Source organism: Lissotriton helveticus, chromosome 5_1 (genome assembly GCF_964261635.1).
Source record: "Lissotriton helveticus chromosome 5_1, aLisHel1.1, whole genome shotgun sequence".
Lineage (NCBI taxonomy): Eukaryota > Metazoa > Chordata > Amphibia > Caudata > Salamandridae > Lissotriton > Lissotriton helveticus.
In genome coordinates, this window is record NC_136065.1 from 1,062,836,078 (window position 1) to 1,062,857,240 (window position 21,163).

Genomic DNA, 21,163 nt, shown 5'->3' on the forward strand with positions numbered 1-21,163 from the left:
TCCTTCACATGACCTTAAAGTTCAGGAAGTTATTATTATTATGTTGGATTCTGGGGCTACTGGCAATTTTTGCGACATTAAATATGCTCGACAAATGGGAATTCAAGCTGTTCGAAAAGAAAAACAAGAGCTTGTTCGGTCTGTAGATGGTACTAATTTGACCTCGGGTCCATCACTTGTCATACTGAAGAACTCACTTTGATTCGGTCTGACGGTCATTGGGAAGTCTTACAATTCAATTTGATAGACGCACCCCAATTTCAACTGATTTTGGGGTTGCCATGGTTAACTACCCATAATCCAACTATTGATTGGGAGAATAGAACGGTCAAGATGCAATCTCAATTCTGCTTGGAACATTGTTTCGGCTTGCAGGAAGTTCACAAAGAACCCTCACAAGCTTCATTGTTGTCATATGGAGGGCAATCCATTGGAGTTTATTTCCTCTGAAGAGATTCCTCCTGAGTATCGAGATCTTGCAATGGTTTATAGTGAACAAGAGGCAGAAGCTTTGCCACCACATCGATCATATGACTGTACTATAGATTTGGAGCCAGGGGCTGTCCTCCCGTGTAGTCGGATTTATGCTTTAACTGAGGCAGAGAATGAACATTTGAAGAGCTACTTGGATCGCTATCTTGCAAATGGTTTCATGCGACCTTCACAGTCACCGGTATCTTCTCCACTATTTTTCATTCCGAAGAAACAAGAAGGAAGTCTAAGAACTTGCATCGACTACCGGGCCTTGAATCAAGTAACCATTAAAAACAGATACCCCTTGCCTTTGATCTCAGTCTTACTAGATCAAATAAAAGAAGCTCGGATCTTCACTAAATTGGATTTGCGGGGTGCTTATCACCTTATTCGGATGAAGGAAGGGCACGAGTGGAAAACTGCTTTTCGGACAAAATTCGGCCTTTTTGAATATTGTGTGATGCCCTTCGGGTTGTGTAATGCCCCCGCAGTATTTCAACATTTCATAAATAATGTAATGAGTGATCTTATTGATAATATTGCAATCATTTACTTGGATGATATTTTGATCTATTCCAAGAACCCACAAGAACATCCGAAGCATGTAAGATTGGTGTTGGAAAGACTTCAAGCCCATCAGTTGTTTGTGAAGTTAGATAAATGCGTTTTTCATGCGAATCAAGTAGAGTTTCTGGGATTCGTCATTTCCTCACAAGGCATCATCATGGATCCAGGAAAAGTGTTAGCAGTGGAAAATTGGCCTACCCCACATAACATCAAGGAGATTCAAAGATTTTTGGGATTTGCCAACTTTTATAGACGTTTTATTCAGGGATTTTCTCAATTAATCTCTCCTATAACTCGTTTGTTGAAGAAAGGTGTCAAATTTGAGTGGACTAGTGAGGCTGAGAGAGCATTTTGTGACCTTAAGAAGAGATTTGTGTCGGCTCCTATCCTACTGCATGCAGATCCTATGGAACCCTTTTACCTAGAAGCTGATGCCTCCGATCAGGCTATTGGAGGGGTCCTTTCTCAACGTCATCCTAAGACGGGGCAATTACATCCTGTAGCCTACCGCTCTAGAAAGTTGCTTCCAGCAGAATTAAACTATACCATCACAGAAAAGGAATTATTGGCAGTGAAGGACGCCTTCGAGGATTGGAGACATTATTTGTTGGGAGCTAGACACACTGTTACAGTATTTTCTGACCATAAAAACCTTCAATTTTTAAAAACTGCCAAAACCCTCACCCGTTAAGTTGGTCTTTATACTTTGCAGACTTTGATTTTGTGATTACTTATCGTCCAGGTACCAAGAATGGAAAAGCAGACGCCTTGTCTCGAATGAACACTGAAGAAAGTGAACACATTGTGGAACCTCAACCTATAATTCCGGAGTCGAAGATAATCTGCACTCTTTCCATTGACAATTTTCAAGAAGAAGTACGGAAAAGCTTGACCCAAGAGGAAATTCAGAAATGGGTACAGTCTGAAGATGGAACACGATGTCACCAAAATCTACCTTACTTTAAAGAAGCATTGTATCTTCCCACTCCCTCTCTGCAGCGGAAGGCGTTACAACATTGTCATGATCACCCCTTAGCGGGCCACAAGGGAATTTCAAAGACTCTAGATTTAGTACAGCGCTATTTTTGGTGGCCTGGGTTGTCCTCTCAAGTAAAGGAGTATGTGCAATCTTGTGAGCTCTGTGCTCGTGGGAAACCTAGTAGACAGGCTCCTCAAGGGTTACTTCAACCACTTCCTACACCCACCCATCCTTGGCACACCATTTCAATGGATCTTATTGTAGATTTGCCTAAAAGTAAAGGTTTTAATACAATGTTGGTGGTTGTGGACACTTTCACGAAAATGAGTCATTTTTTCCCTCTGACAGGCATTCCTACAGCCCCAGAGTTAGCCCGGGTATTCAGTGAAAATATAGTGAAATTGCATGGAGTCCCCAAGATAGTGGTGTCTGACCGGGGATCTCAGTTTATTTCTCACTTTTGGCGGGCTTATCTGAAAGGACCGGGAGTGGAGAGTAGATTATCCACTAGCTATCATCCTGAATCTGATGGTCAGACTGAGAGGATCAATCGGGAGTTAGAACAATATCTTCGCTTGTTTCTTATAGATCAGGGTGGTGATTGGTCGGATCGGTTATGGATGGCTGAATTTGCAAGTAATAATACGAAGAGTTCCTCTACCGGTCACTCTCCATTTTACTTAAACTCTGGTCGCCATCCTAATCTATTTGTAACCCAGGAAGATTTGGGAGTTCCGGCAGTGAAGGATTATTTAACTAATATGAACTCATTACATGAATCTGCAAAGCAAAATCTAATCAAGGCTAAGACCTCTTATAAGAAATGTGCTAATAGGCATAGACGAGCTGCTCCGCAATACCTGGAGGGTGATTTGGTTTGGTTGTCCACCAAGAATCTTCGTTTAAAGGGCAATAGGAAGTTTCAGCCTAGGTTTGTAGGTCCTTACCCTGTAGAGAAGGTATTGGGTCCAGTAACAGTGAAATTAAAGTTACCTAGTAACTTAGCTATTCACCCAGTTTTCCATGTTTCCTTATTGAAGAAGACCAAGTCAAAGATGTGTCTCAATAAGCCTCCAGGTCCTTTGAACATTCAGGGTCAGGCAGAATATGAAGTCAAGGACATTTTAGATTCCAAGCACAAGAAGGGTTTACTCCATTATTTAGTGGATTGGAAAGGTTATGGCCCTGAAGACAGATCTTGGGAACCAGAATCTCAGATTCATGCTCCACAATCGATTAAAAGATTTCACGCACTAAATCCGTCTAAACCAGGACCGATAAATCGGTCCTTAAGAGGGGGTACTGTCAGGAACCTACGAATTGTTCGAACCCTTCGAGCCGCCGCCACGTGCATTCCTGTGCGACATAAGAGGGCTCGAATAGTGGTGAAACCCAAGAGGTTAAATGTGTGGTTTCCCTGTTCGTGCTAATTAGATTGGTGCTCTTGTATATAACTACTGTACAATACTTGTTTAAAATAGTTAGCCCTGTTAGAATCCCTACACTCAAAATGGCCGACGGACTGAGTCGCTCTGTGTCCAAAGAGCGGTCGGCACTCTAGTTTAACCTGTAGGGAGCGCGAGCTCCGTACTGCGCTCTTCAACGCGTATCTTGCTGAAGTAACAGCTGGTTTCAGCTTCGCGTCTACCATTCATGACGGAAGCTAAATTTCCACTGGAATAGCTGGCAGTTACCCATATGGTCAGAGTATACTCCGGTATTTATAGCGTATTTCCATAGAAACTGGGGAATTCGTCTCCAGAAGTAATTGAACTCGAGAAGGCTGAGGAGTTCCAGTCAGGCACGTCGTGGACAATTTGTTGTCGTCTTTTCCTTCGACCACCTTCACATCAAGAACTACGGAGACTGTCAAGCAGCAGCAGTTACTACAACTGGAAGTATCAGTAAGACAGTATCCAGCGAACAGCAGCAGCGAATTTGTGTCCTTGTTCCCTTCCTTGCGCTTATCCTCTTCTTCCCTTCTCCTTTATACCTACCCTGTACCTTTTTGCGCGCTCTGAAGGATATATTGAGTTTGCAGCTGCGAGGAGAACAATATTGGCAGTCCACACTGCAAGATTACAGAAACCCTAGTAAAGCAGGAGCATGAGGCATTCCAGGTAAAAGGCTGAAAGGATCTTGGGTTATAGAAAACTGCTAAATAGAATTTAGAGTAATGAGCGTACCTTTATTTTCCAGTCAGGAAGCCTCCACAGAATACAATTTAATACAGAAGAGAAGCATTGCCTAGAGAACCAATGGTAGGATAAAATGTATGTATTTCCCATAGAGTAATTCATAGAGGTAGGTTGTTGTGGCTTATTCTCTCCCTCTTCTGTGCATTAGGCATCATCAAATTGGCGAACTGCAGACCCAACAGATAGTCAGCAGCCAGAACAGGTGCCAGAGGTTTTCAAGGTGTTTTCTCTCTCTCCACTTCCCCTTTCCCTTTTGCTAGTGTTCTTTGCTCTTGTAGCGGAGGCACTGGTGGGAGGGCGTAGGGACTTGCAGCGATACTACCTCTGCGAAGTGTTCTGGAGCCTTCTGACACAGTCTCGGTAGAAATAAAGAGGCCAGGTTCATCATGTATACGTAACGCTGGTTCTTTTTTCTTTTTTTTTCTTTTTTTTGCTACTTATGAGAAATGTGGTAAAGCAATATTTTTATATGTGCCACTTGGTAGCGCCTGACTGTGTATTGCCATTTTGTAGTATGTTTTGTAAGTTCGGCTAATAGATATTATTCAAACAACATCTCTGCTGAAGAGTTTTTACATTGTTTTGCTTTTTTCTTCTGCAGGGTCTCGTGGTGCCTTTTGTGAAGTGCGACCGGATGATAAAAGAATTCTAGATTTTTACAGCAAGTTGGGTTGTTTTGAAATAGCTAAAATGGAAGGATTTCCTAAAGATATCATCATTCTTGGAAGAACTCTCTGACAACGTTTGAAAAAAGTGAATTCAACCCAATGAAGAAAGACGTTTTTTGTCGGTTATCTAAGTCGCTTATTGTGCATGATGGAACAACCTGTTGAGGTGATTGTGAAAAACCACCTGCACATTCTTTTACTTAAGATGTGGACACTGGTAAATTTAAGTGAAATCTTACACATGTTGTGTGATGCCACAGATTGCGCTCTTAACATCACATCTTGTAAATGGTTGTTGAAGGAATGGATACATACTTAATGTTAATACATTGCCTTGTTATGCACATGTAAAAATGGAACTGTTCTTCGTTTTCATTGTGTATGTGAATGGACCCAGTCACATACCATGCAAAATGTTTTGTTGTGAGAGCCGAAACATATAATACGCAAGAATGGAACTGTATATCAGCAAGTCAAGACCAATGTATATTGGTAGATGGTCAAAATAGACTTGAAAAGATCAATATTTCACGATTGGTTTCTAGGGACAGATGTGCACTTGCCTGTGGCAAAAGCCACACTGACTTTTTTGTAAATTTCAGTGTATATAAATCTGTATGCTGATTAACTTGTGTTTACTGTTTTTGTATATTTTATTTCTTTTTAAGGCCAGGTTAGCATCTTTTAAATAATGTATAGCCACCAAGTGGAATCTGCCTTTAGTCTCCATCCTCTGCATTGTGTTTTCATTTGCCTTACTCGGTTCCTAACGATATGGGGGGTTTCTCTTCGATTTCATTTGTGAAAGATTATAACCACTAATCGTTTAATTATGTTTATGCCAAAATGTTTTAAGACTGTCATGTTCTCATCCCGGGATTGCAGTTAACTGTTGTATTCTCTTTAAAATACTGTAGAAAAAGTCAAAATATTCTTTCTTGGTGATATTATTTCGGATGTTCCCAAGTATGTTGATACCATAGTTTGAAGCACAGGTTAACTGAGGATATGTTCTCAATCCATTTGCGCACTACACTGTCACTTTATAGGTCAAGCTTAACACTTTCTTTTAGGAACCATTCCTTTAAGGAATCCTCAAATTCATTTTATGGTGAAATGTAAACCTGGATTTCAGTTGTTTCCTATCCTCGTATAAAACATTGTAAATAAACTGCTTGGAGTGAAATTTAAATTAACTAGATTTTTTTAGTTGTTCAATTTCACCCTCTCGAGTTTTAGGCAATGGGAAAGGAGAGAAAAAACACAATAGTGTTCAGTCTCATTTCAGAAGCAACCTTTGTCACAAAGTGGTACCAAATGGTACCTTGCTATTCCATAACTCTGTAAATAACAATTGTATGATGTCAAACTAGAATGTCTCTAAGCACTTTCTTTTCTAAATTGTAGAATGTGAAACTTTAGAATTAAGTCAGCATTGCAGTTGCATGTTTTTACCCCATCCATATTCCTGCTCGCTTTTCGTTTGAGAAAATCATTCTATACTATATGTTGGGTTAGTTGACCTGGGAATGCTTACTTTTATACTGCTTTCTAAGTGCATGTTCCCTGGCATTTTGCGATTTTTCTCATGCTTCCCTTTATACCAAAGTACATTTATAAGTTCTGGCTGCAAAGCAGCATTCAGCGGGACACCTGTGGCCTTATCTTGGTAGAAAATTGCTACAGTCAAGTAGTCCTATGAATTTATCTAGTATCTTTACTAAACGTTCAACTTATGTTGAAATATAAAGCAGGCCAACACTTTGATCGCTATCTTGAAATCTTTTCCATGATGTCACTTACATTTAGAAAGACTGGAGTGAAACTTCGTTAATCTGTTTTTAGATCAACTAAGTTATTTGTAGCAGAACACGGAGTCAACAGACTGTATTTCAAAACAATGCAACAGTATAATAAAACTTAACTGAATACTAGCACTGTCCTGTCATTATATGGCCCCAGTATTTTCTCTTCATAGTTCTGTATGTGCAAAGGACCCCTGGCATTAACAGTAACAGAGTGTTCTTGGGATTGTTTTATTAAAAAATAAATTTGAGATTCTCCTAGCTGTGACTCGTTACTATTCTTAACCCACGGCTCCCTGCCACCTAGTTGCAAACATTGAAACAGTTTCTCGAAGTTGCTACGACCGAACTTTTGAACGACCCAACTGGTCATCCATGACCTCATTTACTGCCTCATGTCCTCTTTTTCCACGTAAGTACATAACATCGCCATCTCCCTTTTCCAGTGTTCAATGTGGTATGGAATCAGCAACCCTATACTATTCTATTTTGGTTTCTTTGGCTCATGCAGTTTGTTAAACCACTGCATTTCAGCCATGCACAAAGTGCCACAAGCAGTTTTTTGCAGCCAACATGCATCCTTCTGTGTATTTTCATGGCAAACGACCATCTTGTAGTGCATGCCGTCACTTGGTGTGTGACCCCTGACCTACGTTCTCTACATTTCCCCGTGATCTGTGCATAGTGAAGGGAAACACCATGCAGAGGGAGTTATTTTATGTTACTTTAAGGTGGTAAGTATTGGCACTCAAAAACCTGGGTATGGTACCAAGCACCTCTTAAATTCAGTGATGAAGGAAGTCATCCTATAGGGTTCGAGGTCACGCACTCGCTCCAAACTTCATAATGGCCCAGGAGTCTCCAGCGAGAACAAACTATATCATCTTTCCCACTGTAACAGATGATTTGCTGCAGCTAGGACCGGTTGTTAAGGTCCTGGAAAAGGGTGTTCACTTCCCAGCCTCTAATCTTTCCTGAGAGGACACATTCACTTTCTCCCACTCTGTAGGATTATCTGGGTGAGCCCAATTGTTTTCCCTTCTGTGTGCATACATTGTAGCCTCTCTTTGCACATTAGGACTAAACCTCTCTTGGGTACAGTGGCACTAGTGTGTTGCACTGGCTGAGCACTCCTCTGTCTTGATGCCATTTACTGCCTCAAGACTTACCCAGCTGCCGTTGGTTAACAGAGTACATCATGGAGTCAAGTAAAAATGTTCTTGCAAGTTCCCTTCATTAAAGTCACTAACAGACTAGACCTATTTACTTGGCCTGCTCTCCAGCAGCAGCTAGTTTGAACTGCTGGAAGTCGTTGACAGGTGGAGGTCACCAATCTGGTGAGCACAGACCACGCGGAAATAAATAAGACTTAACTTTTTCATGGCTCTGCTTCCACCAATGTATGGTTTTGCAGATACGATAAGAAGAGTTGAGGTGCAAGTAGCAACCAAGCTCAACTCACCTGCTGTACTGACTGGCTAAGATGGGAGAAACACCATCTTTTTGGACTAAGGTGTATGTGAGCCACATCCCTCCCTAACCCACACAAGACCCTGAAGGGGTTGAGACTGTTCTTGCCATGCCTTCACTCTAACCCCTATCCAGGAAAAGAACTATGGACAATAAAAACTCCGATACAAATATGTAAACCGACTAAGTGACTGGGTATCCTGCGCCTACGTTGGTAACTACATCATATGTGAATAGAAAGGCATTTTCTAATTCCTGGTCTCACTCCAACAAGATAATAGCATTGGTCATGGTGAGCTAAGGAATGTCATCAACCTAAGTAGTATCCTCCCTTATAAACCAGTGTGATAAGGGGACAGAGGTACACCTATACTTCACCGCACTTAGAGGTGGGGAAAAAAGAAAAAAAGGTTTTTTTTAATGTACATAACCCTCACCCACTATAGTAGTGGCATGCTTCATCATCGGGTTCACCCTGACTCCTAAAGGTCGGAGTGGGCTCGGCCATATTCTAGGGAGCTCTTGCAGAAGTATTCATTTTTTTTCTTGGGGGTTAGATGTTGTTAGATATAAGAATTCCTCATTCACCCCAAGGTATCCCTTTATTTGCAGGTTGAGTGAAAATAGTTAAAAACTATGAAAAAGGGGCATTCAGGATATCGTGGTCCTATGACCCTCACCTAAAATGCTGACATGTTTCTGCCCTATTCTATTGGCCTACACAGCTCCTGGGCATTCTTCAGGGCAATACTAGAGAAAAGTGCCCCAGTGACGCAACCCTCAGGGAGAGCGGTCGAATGACTAGGTTTGATGAGGGTTGGGAACCATGATACTAGTTTGACTACAGGCCCTACCCACACCATCCCCTGATAAGTATAATTTATTTAGAGTTAGGGTACTTCCAAAACACAGCAAGTACACTTATCCTTTTTTTCATGCTTAAGCCTATCTTTAGCATTCTACCCATCCGCCTGTAAAATCTGCTGTGTTACGTCACTGGTGAACTTTTCTCTAGTATTGCCCAGGCATCATGATCCTTGAATCTTGCTCCATATGTCTCCATTTGAGGAATGTGGCAACAGCCTCCATAAGCGAGGTAGATGTGACTGGTCAATGAAATATCAGACTAAGACGTGTGGTGTCGTGTAGTTCCTCCATATCCTATACAGGCTCTGTGCGTTCGAATACTATAAACTGTGGGTTTGGCGGCAGACTGGTTCCATGCACCCCCACTGATTATGTAAGTCTGTGTTGCATAAGCTAGCTCACAGTGCCACTAGAGTTTCTTCTTATCCGGTAGAGAATAGTTTCCTACAACCTCAGAACATGACAACCCTGATCCCCCAGGATTATGGAAACAATGTGTTACTTTTCGCTCAGTTACTCGTGCTCACTTAGTTTGTCTCAGAGATACACAGAATAAACAGTCTTGGCGTTTCAATAGAATTTCTTGAACAGTTGTTATTCTAGTGTAGAATAGATTTGCTGTAACAACCATTAGACAGTAGCAGAGATATATGATAAGCAGTTCTATGAAAGTAAAGGGATGGTACTGTACTACCATCTTACAGTAATCATGAATATATATACAAGTACATAAAATAGTGCGTACTCCTACGATGTCTCCCTGAATATATGTACCTAGCATTGGTGTAGGTGTTATGCGCTATGCCAAGCATCCCTCCAAGATCTAGTCAACCCCATTACCTGAGTAAGGAGAGAAATAGGACCCTGTCCTGGTCTCTCGTTGGACACCCCACGAGGGATATTAGACCACTGCTAGATGGAGCGTCTGCATGCAGGAACCTTAGCGTCTCTACTCAGTGTGTCAGTCGGGAAGTCACAGTCTCCTCTGTCTAAGCAAGATATGATACCCACAGGTCTCCACAGGGTTCCTACCTTGCTGTGTTACTGTGTCCGCCTAAAGGATGAAGTCAGGCTTGAACTTTAACATAGATATTATACAGGAGATGTTCATCCTGCTGTACTTCCAAGAAGCCTCATGCATAATGTATGAGTATCAAACCAGAGAAAAACCCGCGTTCTGAATGCAGTATTGTATCTTGGTAAAAGGTCAGTCCCTATGAACCTTTATGTATGAACTTTAGAGAAGGATGTAGGTGAAAGGTTGCAGTGTTTACCTGCGCCTCTATTGGGTACCTATATGGAATAAAATGCCCACTGCTTCCGACTGGACGACATATGTAACCTATAAGTGTACTACCATTCTGACTAGACATTGGTATGGACTAAAGTAAAACATTTCTTCAGTTTAAAATGTTAAAAACTTCTAAAAAGATTAAAAAAACGTAAAGGGAAAAAAGAAAAATTTTGCAGGCACTAGCTCTAAAAAGTGTTTGTTTATAGCCTGAACGGCGTATTAGAAAGCCATTTATGCCCTATAAATGAAAAGGAATGTCAATTTTGTATCCGCGTTCCAAATTTGGCTTGTTATTAATAAAGGGCGAATTTCTTCCAGCACATGACAAGCCAACATGAGTCCATTGTTTGTGTCCTGGATGGTAGACGCAACATTTTCGTTGCTTGCTTCCGCAGTAGACAGCTGTTTAACACCTCGCAGAGTACGTCAATTGAGCACAGATGATCTTCCGCACTGTCCCTAGCCAGTGCTGGGGCAGCCTGTGCGCCGTCCTAAGCTTGGGTGCCAGTGGAGGAGCTGGTGTTCATACCAACAGGTGTAGTTACAGCCTGTGGTGGCTCATGGAATGCTGCCAACAACATAGGGATATACTGAGGACACTGCAGAACATGGCCTGTTATTGGGTCCAGTAGAGCATTCACGTTCGGTTGCGCACATTTTGGGAGTATCTAACACGCATTCTTCTCCGCAAAACAGGCATCGGATGACCGGTAAGATGCAGTCCTTCCAGACTGGTCGAAATGACCGGAACCAAGATGCACTCAGTTCTCTCAGGCGAGACGTGCATAGGTATTGTACCATTCGGTCACGGTATTTCTGCTCCAGGAGCGATTTTTCAATCTCCTTGGAGACTGGGACTTCCATTACGTAGCAGATAGAATACAATCAGGATACCTGCTATTAGAGAAACCGGATCCGCAGAAGTCCTCCAAAGATGCTTCCGAATACGGAGTGTATGAAGTTTGTTATAACTCCAAATACCGTTTGAAAGGTGCTTAGAAGTCCAGAACCTATGGTCTTAAATAGGTGAAAAATACCAGTTGTATCAGACATGTTAGAGATACGATTTACCATCTCTACGAAATGGAAAGGGCAGTTTGTATTAATAAGCGTCTGTATCTTCGCTAAAGACCTTGCAATCTCAAGTTCAAAAGTCTCTCGAGCGGAGGTCAAGGGCACAGATTTCTGTAAAAGCATGGCTTTCATTCTGCCTATAGTATCAAACCGTATTAAAGAAACATTCAGTGAAGGCCATAACAGCTCCTCCCTGACTGTATGTGTCGGGGTAAACAATACTTACATACATCAAGTAACCCTGGAACTCACGGTTACCAGCTATGCGATGCCCGAGAGCATTCTGCAGGAGCCTTGACTGTTCAGCATCAAGTAACTCCCATTCGAAAGTAGCCCAAATGCTGGAGTAATCACGGCAGCTGGGGCACCCCTCAGATGACAGGACAAGTTCGCCACCAAACCATTACAAGCCCTTTGCAGTAGAATGTCCTGATATATGAGCAATCCACTTAAAGCGCTCTCACAGTTTGTACCACTGATAACACTTCTCGATCCCCACTAAGGCATAGAAATCTGTATGGTAATTCTCTTGATTCCTTAATGTATTCCTTACCCATTTTTTCATATTTCCCTACCTGCTTTTGTTCAAGGCAATATTGAAATTGGAAAGTAGTGACCGGTAGAGTTATGTGGCCATGGATTAGCCATTGTATGTGCTGTGATTTTGCCACAGTAAATGGTAATCTATCCAGTTTTTTGATACGCAGCATTGTATATTTTGCTCCTCTTTGTGCCATTTCTATCTGTTTATCTGTTAGATTGTTTTCAGAAAACAGAGACGTACTGTTTATAAAACGCCACGGCACATAGCCTGCACGCAAAGATTGCAGCATCCAGCTCAATATCATAATAGAACGTAATTGAGATTGCCCGTGTTGTATTATGGCCAAATCTTGTTCCAGTATGTCTATCGCAGAAGATACAATGTTGCCTATGGAATATATCCTGGAGGTCAATGTTAACCCATTGTCTACCACTGCTAGAGATTTCTTCAAGTTAATACAGTCTATTTGCCGTATTCTCTCTGCGGCCTCTTGTTGGGATATTTTCCAAAGTTCATTATAGACCGCGTAAATGCCAGCATATATGAAACGTTTCTGAAGTTGTTTCCTGGGACCTAGTAATAAAAATTTCTAAGATCCATGTCCTGTGTGAGTGTTGAGGTTTCTAGCCAATTAAGGCGCAACTTCCCAACACTGTAGGATACCACTACCCCTGGATGTTGTCTTTGTACATAGCGCAGATCTGGCCTCTGGATACTGAACCCTTCGATCCTACCCAGGAATCTAGATTGACAGCTAATGATGTCTGTGGGCCAAATCAACCATTTCCTCAAATCGGGGTCTGACCCGTTGTATTGTTTGATGTCATCTAATGAAACCCCTTCTTGTGATGTTTCATTACCCTCGGCTACTGATGGTGTTGCATCCAAGGTGTGTTCAAGTCCTTGTTTTTGGCTAGGCCAAGGCAAGATGTCTGTTGCACTGTCTCATTCAAAAACATTATTTGTTGAGTGATAAGGCACGCTCTGAATAAGGTTTCTATTCCCTGAACCTGCCATTCTCTAGTACCCCAGACCGATTTTAAGTCTATGGTGTCTTCCCATAAGTCGTAACCTTGTTCAGGCAACTGGGCAATAAAGAATGCAGAGTAAATCTGTTTGGTGTTTGTCAACATATTTTTCTGTGCGGATATTGGTGCAACCTTATAATAATACGAAGCAGGGTCAGACATATTGAACCCTGAAAAAAATGGAAACTTTAGTGCAAATGTTTTTGAACTGCCTTTTGGCTGTGTTGGACAATGTTCCCACTGGTGGTATGTGAACACATTTCTAGGATTAGCAGATTGATAACAGTACATAGATTCATAATCTGCTGAGCTCTCCAATGTTTCACTATTAGAAAATGAAGCAGATTTTTGTAAATCCGACATGTTATTCACACTTTCAAAATCCCAAGCGTCTGAAAATGTAGGTAATGATATCACTCAATGATATTTTAAATAAATGTGGAATTTTTAAAAGATCAGTGCTGCCGAATATGTTGAAATCTACCTTGTCCCAAACTATACCATCCGGTACAGGAACTGCTGTAATGTTCACTGACGACAATTTTTTTCTCTCGATGAGGTTTCAAAATTATATTCACCTCCTCGGCTGCAGAGCTTTGCCAAATGTATTGTCCACTAATGAGCATGTTAAAAACCATCACTAAGCTTAACCAGAAAAGAATCACGGAAGATAACCATAGTTCTACCAATGGTGATACCAGGTAAGTCTTTCTAAGAAAGTTCAAAAAGTCTTTAACTTGCTGCTTGCTTGATTTTTGGGCTGGTGTTTCGGGTTCACTTGGATCCAAAGAAAACGTATATGAATAGCCAGAAGCAGTTCGATCAATTGTTGGAATTGCATCAGGATTTGTTGAAATCTTATTTTGCTCTTGTCGAGGCATGTTGACGTAGACGTCTGTATTTGGACTAATTGCAATTTGAGTGTTATTTTGAGTTTCATTTTGACTTTGAAATTCAGATTCAAGGGGAACGAGTTCTATAGCATTGTTGCATAGTCCTTCAATCCGTATAGGTGACTCTTGGAATGTGATGAGTCTATCTGAAAGAAACACGTAGTGCTAGATTCCTTACCTTAGAATTACCCCTAGTCGTCAGACTGGATCCGGAAAGTTTTCGTCAGCAGTGCCCCTGCGTGTCTGTAGGCGTCGTTGTGTGGCTTCGCTTGCGTCGTTGGCCTCGGGAGCTACTTAGATGCGCCCACCTGGGCTGACGTCAGTTCTTTCTGTTTCCGCACCAGCAAGCGCAGATCCGGGAAGAGCTAGTACCCACCAGTCACTTTTGACTGAGTTTTTCGAGTCCTTTTGTCTCATTTTTTCTAGTCGATCGACTACTGGTGTCGTAGAGATGCCCGGCTTCAAGACCTGTGGGGACTGTCACCGCATAATGTCAGTGACGGACCCACAACGTGTGTGTGTCTACTGGCTGGGGCGGGACCACGACCCCAAGTTGTGCCCCGACTACTGGGCCATGGCGCCGAAAACTTTGTGGGAGCGGTCCCGAAAGTTGCTGGAAGGTCTGCTCCGTGCCGCTCAAGGTCCCGGTCCCGAGGAAGGTCGAGGGACCGGTCGCGGAGCCGTCACCATCATTCTTATGGATCTAAGTCTTCGCACTCTGCGTCAGGTAAGTCGAAGCATTCCAAAAAGAAGTCGAAGAAGCATTGTCGCTCTTCGACTTCCCCTCGCCCGTCGCAGCTGAGGGTGCGGGCGGAGCCTGGGTCATCGCTGCCGGTCTACCCACCTTTTCCGGGTTCGTCGGCAACGACTGCTCAGATGCAAGCGTTTCTTGCTGCCGTGGACGACTCTTTGGGCCAGCTGGCGTGCCTACGGGCCCCGCGGGCCCGACTGGCACACCTACGGGCCCCGCGGGCCCGACTGGTGGTCCTGTTCTTCCATGACCGGCGGCTCCAGCTTTGCCGGCAGCCCCAGCGCCGCAGGACCCCCTGGGATCCGGATCGGACCCCGGTTGACCTAATAACACCTCCACCGGCGCCGACATCCCCGGCACCACCACCAGCGTCGCCCGCTCCTTGTCCCAAGGTTCAGCCCTGAACCTGACTCTGTGCCGGATCGGCGCAGTCCGGTGCCGATTCCGACACCGATGTGGCCCTTTTTGCCCTATGTCCGTCCTCCGTATTTTCAGCCTGTTCCACAGACTTCGGAGGAAGGGGAGGACTGGGAGGGTTCAGAGAACCCTCTGGCACAGGATTGTGCTTATGACCCGGACTGGGCAGAGGATTTGGGGAATGCCAGCGGTCTTGACATCATCTCACCAGACCTTGGCATACTGTCTCCTACCGTGGCTATGGAGGGGGAGCCAGCTACGCAGTGGTGTTGCGTAGGGTACCTCGTACTCCCTACTGTGACCTTCAGGACTAACCTCCTGACAGAAGTGCTCCAGCTGGCAGCAACCTCTTCAGAGCCCTTGCTGCCCTTTAATGAAGCGCTGTCTAACGTTCTTTTGGGCACCTGGTCCAGGCCCAACACAGGGGCTCCTGTGGACAGGAATGTGGCCCGACGCCATCGTCCGGCTCCAGGCAACCCCATCTTTTTCTCCCAACACCCCACCCCTGAGAGCTTGATTGTCCAAGCCTCTACTTCCCAGAGCGCTTTCCCTTCCGCCCCTCCGGATAGGGAATCCAAGAAGCTGGAGGAGCTTAGCAAGAAGCTGTTTTCATCTGCCAGCTTAGGGCTGCTGACGGTGAACACCGCATGCCTCTTGGGCCGTTATTCCCACTCTCTGTGGGACACGGTTGTGCAAGTGCTGCCTAACTGTCTGGAGAAGGCCCAGACAGTCCTCTCCCAAGCTAGAGAGACGCAGCTAAGTTCACCATACGTTGTGGGCTGTACACTGCTGACTCACAGGGCAGACCCATTTCCACGCCTAGCTGAGAACCACTGGCTTCTCAAGGAATGTCCAGAACAGTCTGATGGACATGCCCTTTGATGGCATTCACCTCTTTGGCAATAAAGCGGACTGTGCGTTGGAGCGCTTCAAGGACTCCCGGGCTACGGCCAAGTCCTTGGGCCTGTCGGCCACTCTGCCTCCTTTGCCTTCTGCTTTTCGCTCCTTTCATGGCCACGGATGGGGTGCCCCACCACATTCGCAGAGCCACAGGCCACCGCAACAGTAACACCAGCGTGGCCGCAGATGTGGGAACTGTCGAGGCGGTTCAAGGGGCCAGCGGGCGGGTCAGTCTACCTCCACCCCCGCAACATCCACTGCAAAGCCTTCCTAGTGCGCTATTTCAGGCCCATCAAACGCCAGTGGGGGGCAGAATTCGCCATTATCCCCCCCTCTGGCGCAACATCACCTCGGACAAGTGGGTGCTGCAAATTGTCCGAAGGGGATGCTCCCTCCCCTTCGAGACCACCCCTCCAGCCATGGCACCTCAGTACCACTGCATTTCGGGGATCACTTGGCACTTCTCCAGCAGGAAGTTGCTTCCCTCTTGGCCAAGGCGGCCATCGAGTGCATTCCGATGCCAGAAGTAGGTCGTGGTTGCTACTCCCACTACTTTCTGGTTCCAAAGAAGGACAAGGGCCTGCGTCCTATCTTGGACCTTCAGAACGTCAATCGCTTCCTCCGATGCTCTCACTTGCTCCGGTTTTGTCTGCTCTAGACCGGCAAGACTGGATGGACTTGGAGGACACTTATTTTCATATCCCTGTCCTGCCGGCCCATGGGCGTTACCTGCGTCTCACCTGATTCCATTACAGAAGCTCCTCTTCATCAGAGGGGTTCTGGACTCTGCGCAGTTTCGGGTTTATCCTCCCGAACAGAGAGTCCGGGATATTCAGGTTATGATTCCGATCTTTCAGCCTCTATCCCGGGTTTCGGTCAGGATGACCCTCCGGCTACTGGGTCAGATGGCCTCCTGCAACCTGCTCGTGGATTATGCCCGATGGCAAATGCAGGCTCTGCAGTGGGACCTGAAGTTCCAGTGGGCACAGCATCAGGGCAATCTGTCCTGTCAAGTCCAGATCTCGCAGGGCACTGCTCGACAATTGCAGTGGTGGCTCACGAATCGCGATTGGGTCAATGGCAGATCCCTCTCCCTTCCCCAACCGGAACACACAGTTGTGATGGACGCGTCCCTTCTAGGATGGGGCGGCTATATGGGAGAGGTGGAGATCAGAGGCCTCTGGTCTCCGGCGGAGTCCCGGCTCCATATCATCCTTCTGGAGCTTCGGGTGAGCTTTTTTGCACTAAAGGCATTCCTTCCCTCTGTCGTGGGGAGAGTAGTGCAGGTGTCCACAGACAACAACACCGCCATGTGGTATTGCAACAAACTGGGCAGGGTGGGGTCGTGGACCCTATGTCAGGAGGCTCTGCGCCTCTGGACATGGCTGGAACATCAGGGCATATCCCTGGTGGTTCAACACCTGGCAGGTTCTGTGAACGCCAGGATGGACGAACTCAGCCGCCTGTGCATAATGGATCACTAATGGCGTCTGCACCCGGATGTGGTGCAAGGTCTCTTTTGGCAGTGAGGAGAGCCTTGTTAGATCGCCACCGAAGAGAACGCGCAATGTCATCAGTACTGCGCTTTGGAATTTCCAAGGCGGCACTCGCTAGGCGCCACTTTCCGTGGCGAGTGGAGTTGCGGTCTAGTATACACCTTTCCGCCTAATACTACTTCTACCCAGAGTGCTGAAGAAGATCAAGCACAACTGGGCCCAAGTTATTCTTGTGAAACCGGACTGGGCTCGAAGAGTATGGCAACCCGAGCTACTCAGCATGGCGATCGTTCCTTCGCTCCGCCTGCCTCTTCGGGTGGATCTTCTGTCGCAGCAGCAGGCAAGGGTTCTCCACCCGAACCTGTCCAACCTCCACCTCTTTGCGTGGAGATTGTGCGGTGGCAGTTGACGTCTTTCGGCCTGTCTCCCGATGTCTTTAATGTTATCTTGGCAGCCAGGCGTCCCTCCACTAAAACAGTATACGCCTGCAGGTGGAATACATTTGTGGCATGGTGCACAGCAAAGGCTGTGAATCCTCTTTCTGCCCCTCTTTCAGAGGTCCTTCTATTTCTCCTCTTTGGCCCAGGGTTGGTGGTGCATGCTGGTACATTAATCTGTGCATAGTGTTGTGCGTGGTGTATATTTGGTGTGAGTGTGTTGCTCTGTTTGTTGTTGTGGATGGTGTGGGCTGGGTATTGTTAAATGAGAAAAAGGGCAGCATTTCTGGCCCTAGTACCGACCAGTCTCGAACAGGCTCAAACAGGCAACTACCCTTGTCCTCTCCGTTCTTCGCCCGGGGTGAGACGCCCTAAGCCTGGCCTTTTTTGTAGCCCTAGTAATCAGGTGACCCCTTCGGCCAATGGGAACCCTAGCCCTAACACTATCCAATCACAACACTAGCCCTAACATTTAGAACCAATAGGAGAACCAGGACCTTGCAGCCAATCTTAACCCTAGTCCAAGCACCCAATCAGTTCAAAACCCCGTATCTCTACGTCCAATAAAGGCCTTAGCCCTACCACTAGTCCCAACCCAAGTCCAAGCATCCAATGGTACAGGTAGCCCTAGTCCCTACTTTCAATAGAAAGCCTAACCCTACTCTTAGTCCCACAACTGGTCCAACAACCGATCACACCAGAAGCCCTAAATAGCTACTTCTAATTAAAGGTCTAACCTTAGCCCTAGTCCCACCCTACTCCCAACAACCAATAACATAGGAAGCCCTAGTCCCTACTTCCAAAAGAAATCCTAGCCCTAGTCCCAACCCTGCCATGATTGAATCACAGACCGAGAAACCAATCAGAACCCTCAAATACCCAACCAATGAGGACATTAACCCTAACCCAATAGAAACAGCAGATACAACCACCAATCAGTGTACACATGTGCCAACCACTAGCACACCATATAAGGTCCCAGCAACCTCAGACAAGGTTTGCTGGCCAGGGAGTTGGAAGCTGCTTGCTCCTGTTCAGAATCTCCTAGGAGACAGACAGACTCAATCCACAACTTTGGACTTCTGCAGGTAAAGGCTTCACTAACTCGAAATCTAACAATACTGTTTGAATAAAGCTTTACTCCCCCTGCTGGTCAAAAACCGAAGTGCACAGGCCTCAGTAAATACAGTTTAAACAGCTCACAGAAGCACCCTCTGATGTAGAAAATCCCTGTTGCCGGGGGGTGGGGGGGGAGGCAGGGGTGCTGGCCTCACTGGCTTGTGAACACAAAATGGTGGCTAGGGGTGCACGGTTTGAGCACACAGGCCTAAGCACAGAGCAAAGGAGAAATTTGGAGGGAAAACAGATTTGTCACCAAGGAATGAAAGGGACAAACTACAGAGGTTGGACTGCAATCCCACAATTCAACACACTAAATGAAGGCAATCATGGGCAGGGAAAACCACACATTTGAAACACAACACAGGTGATAAAATATGCAATTACAGGCAGGCTAAAACTACAATTTTTAACTGTAACAACCACAGGCATAGACAGTAAACACAGAAAGTGAAAATCGTTTTTTAAACAACTTTTTGTCTTGGGAAGAGACAGCACTAGTTATGTTATGTTATGTTAACTGAAATTTCTTAAGCGCACAGCTGCCCCAGCTAAGGGGCGTCCCGGCGCTATACCTAAAAAAGTAACATAACCAACAAACCAACAGAGACACAACTAATACGGCAAGGGGAAAAGATACGTCTTAACAGCTTTCCTAAAGGCAAGGAGAGTTTCCAAAGAGCGAATGTGGACAGGGAGGGTATTCCACAATTTGGCGGCCATCACCATAAACGAGCTGCCCCCTAATCTACATTTTTGGAACCGTGGAACAAGTGCCAAATTTTGACCAGCAGAGCGAAGGTTTCGCGAAGGAGTGTACAAAATCAGAAGATGTTGAAGAATGGCAGGAGTGTCAGTTTTCAAAATTTTGTACGCGAAACAGAGACTCTTAAACTCTATACGTCTGATTACAGGTAACCAGTGCAGTTTGCAAATTGTAGTGCGGGCAGAACAGAAGCGCGGCAAGCCAACCAAGGCACGCGCTGCCGCATTCTGTACTCGTTGGAATCGCTGGACTTCCGCCTGGTTAGCACCCAAAAGCAATGAACTAGCGTAATCTAGTCTGGATAGTACGCTCGCTTGGATCACCATCTGTCGCGTTGGGGCATCGAAAAATCTAAGGATCGGCCTTAAACTTCGCAAAATGCCGAAGCACGTAGATGCCACCTTCTTAGTGTGACACGCGAAGGTCAGTTTAGAGTCCAACCAGACGCCAAGATTTTTTAGTTCAGAGATAGATTTAGGGGGCGATCCCAGCTCCTTAGGCCACCAGTTGTCACCCCACAGATCAGGATGTTTTCCCAAAACCATCACCTCATTTTTGAGGGCGTTGAGCTGTAAACAGTTGAGCGTTAGCCAACTAGCAACAGCCCTCAAACCAGCCGCAAAGTTCGATGCCGGCTGGTTAGAATCCCCATTAAGGGCTACCGCCAACTGGGTATCGTCTGCGTAGGATACCATAGTGAGACCCCAGCTCTTCGCAACTTCCGCCAACGGTTGGACATAAAGATTGAAGAGCGTGGGGCTCAACGCCGACCCCTGCGGGACTCCTTGGGTGATGGCATGGGACTTAGATCTGAAAGGTGGCGCTACCACCTGAAAGGATCGCTCCGAAAGGAACGACCGGAACCAGTCCAGCGCCCTGCCTGAGATGCCAGCTTCACCCAGCCTGCGGATAAGGATGGTATGGGATACAGTGTCAAACGCGGCACTGAGGTCCAAAAGGACCAGTGCCGCCGTTTGACCTGCATCTAGTACAGAGCGGAGATGTTCTACCATATAAAGTAGCGCCGTCTCCGTACTATGTTCAGGCCTGAAACCATTCTGAGTTGGATCGAGAAGGTGTGCAGAGGCCAGATGTTTAGTTAGAATGTTATTAACATGGGCCTCTGTGATCTTTGCTACCCACGGGAGAAGGGAGATAGGTCGATAGCTCTCCGCCTTCAACGGGTCCAATCCAGGTTCTTAATGATGGGTCTGACACAGGCAGCCTTCCAACTGGGTGGAACTAACCCGGTAGTGAGGGACTGCTCCACCAGATGGAGAATAGGAGGAAGGCAAATGGACGCCGAGTCCAAAAACTGGACTGGCGTCAGAGGGTCGTCAGGAGAGCCTGATTTAACCTTGGCCACTGAGGGTAAACTCTTGTTCCGAAGGTGTGGGAAGAGTGGCCAAACACAGA

The 21,163-nt window shown here is 45.6% G+C and overlaps 1 protein-coding gene across 1 annotated transcript in view; it reads left to right on the plus strand.

The window, feature by feature from the left end:
- OGA (O-GlcNAcase) overlaps positions 1-6,820 on the plus strand; it is a 621,684-nt gene extending 614,864 nt beyond the window's left edge. The window contains 1 exon segment of the mRNA XM_078643616.1: positions 4,820-6,820. Within this exon segment, the coding sequence (XP_078499742.1) occupies positions 4,820-4,956 (137 nt within the window). The 3' untranslated portion in view covers positions 4,957-6,820.
- Positions 6,821-21,163: the final 14,343 nt, after the last annotated feature.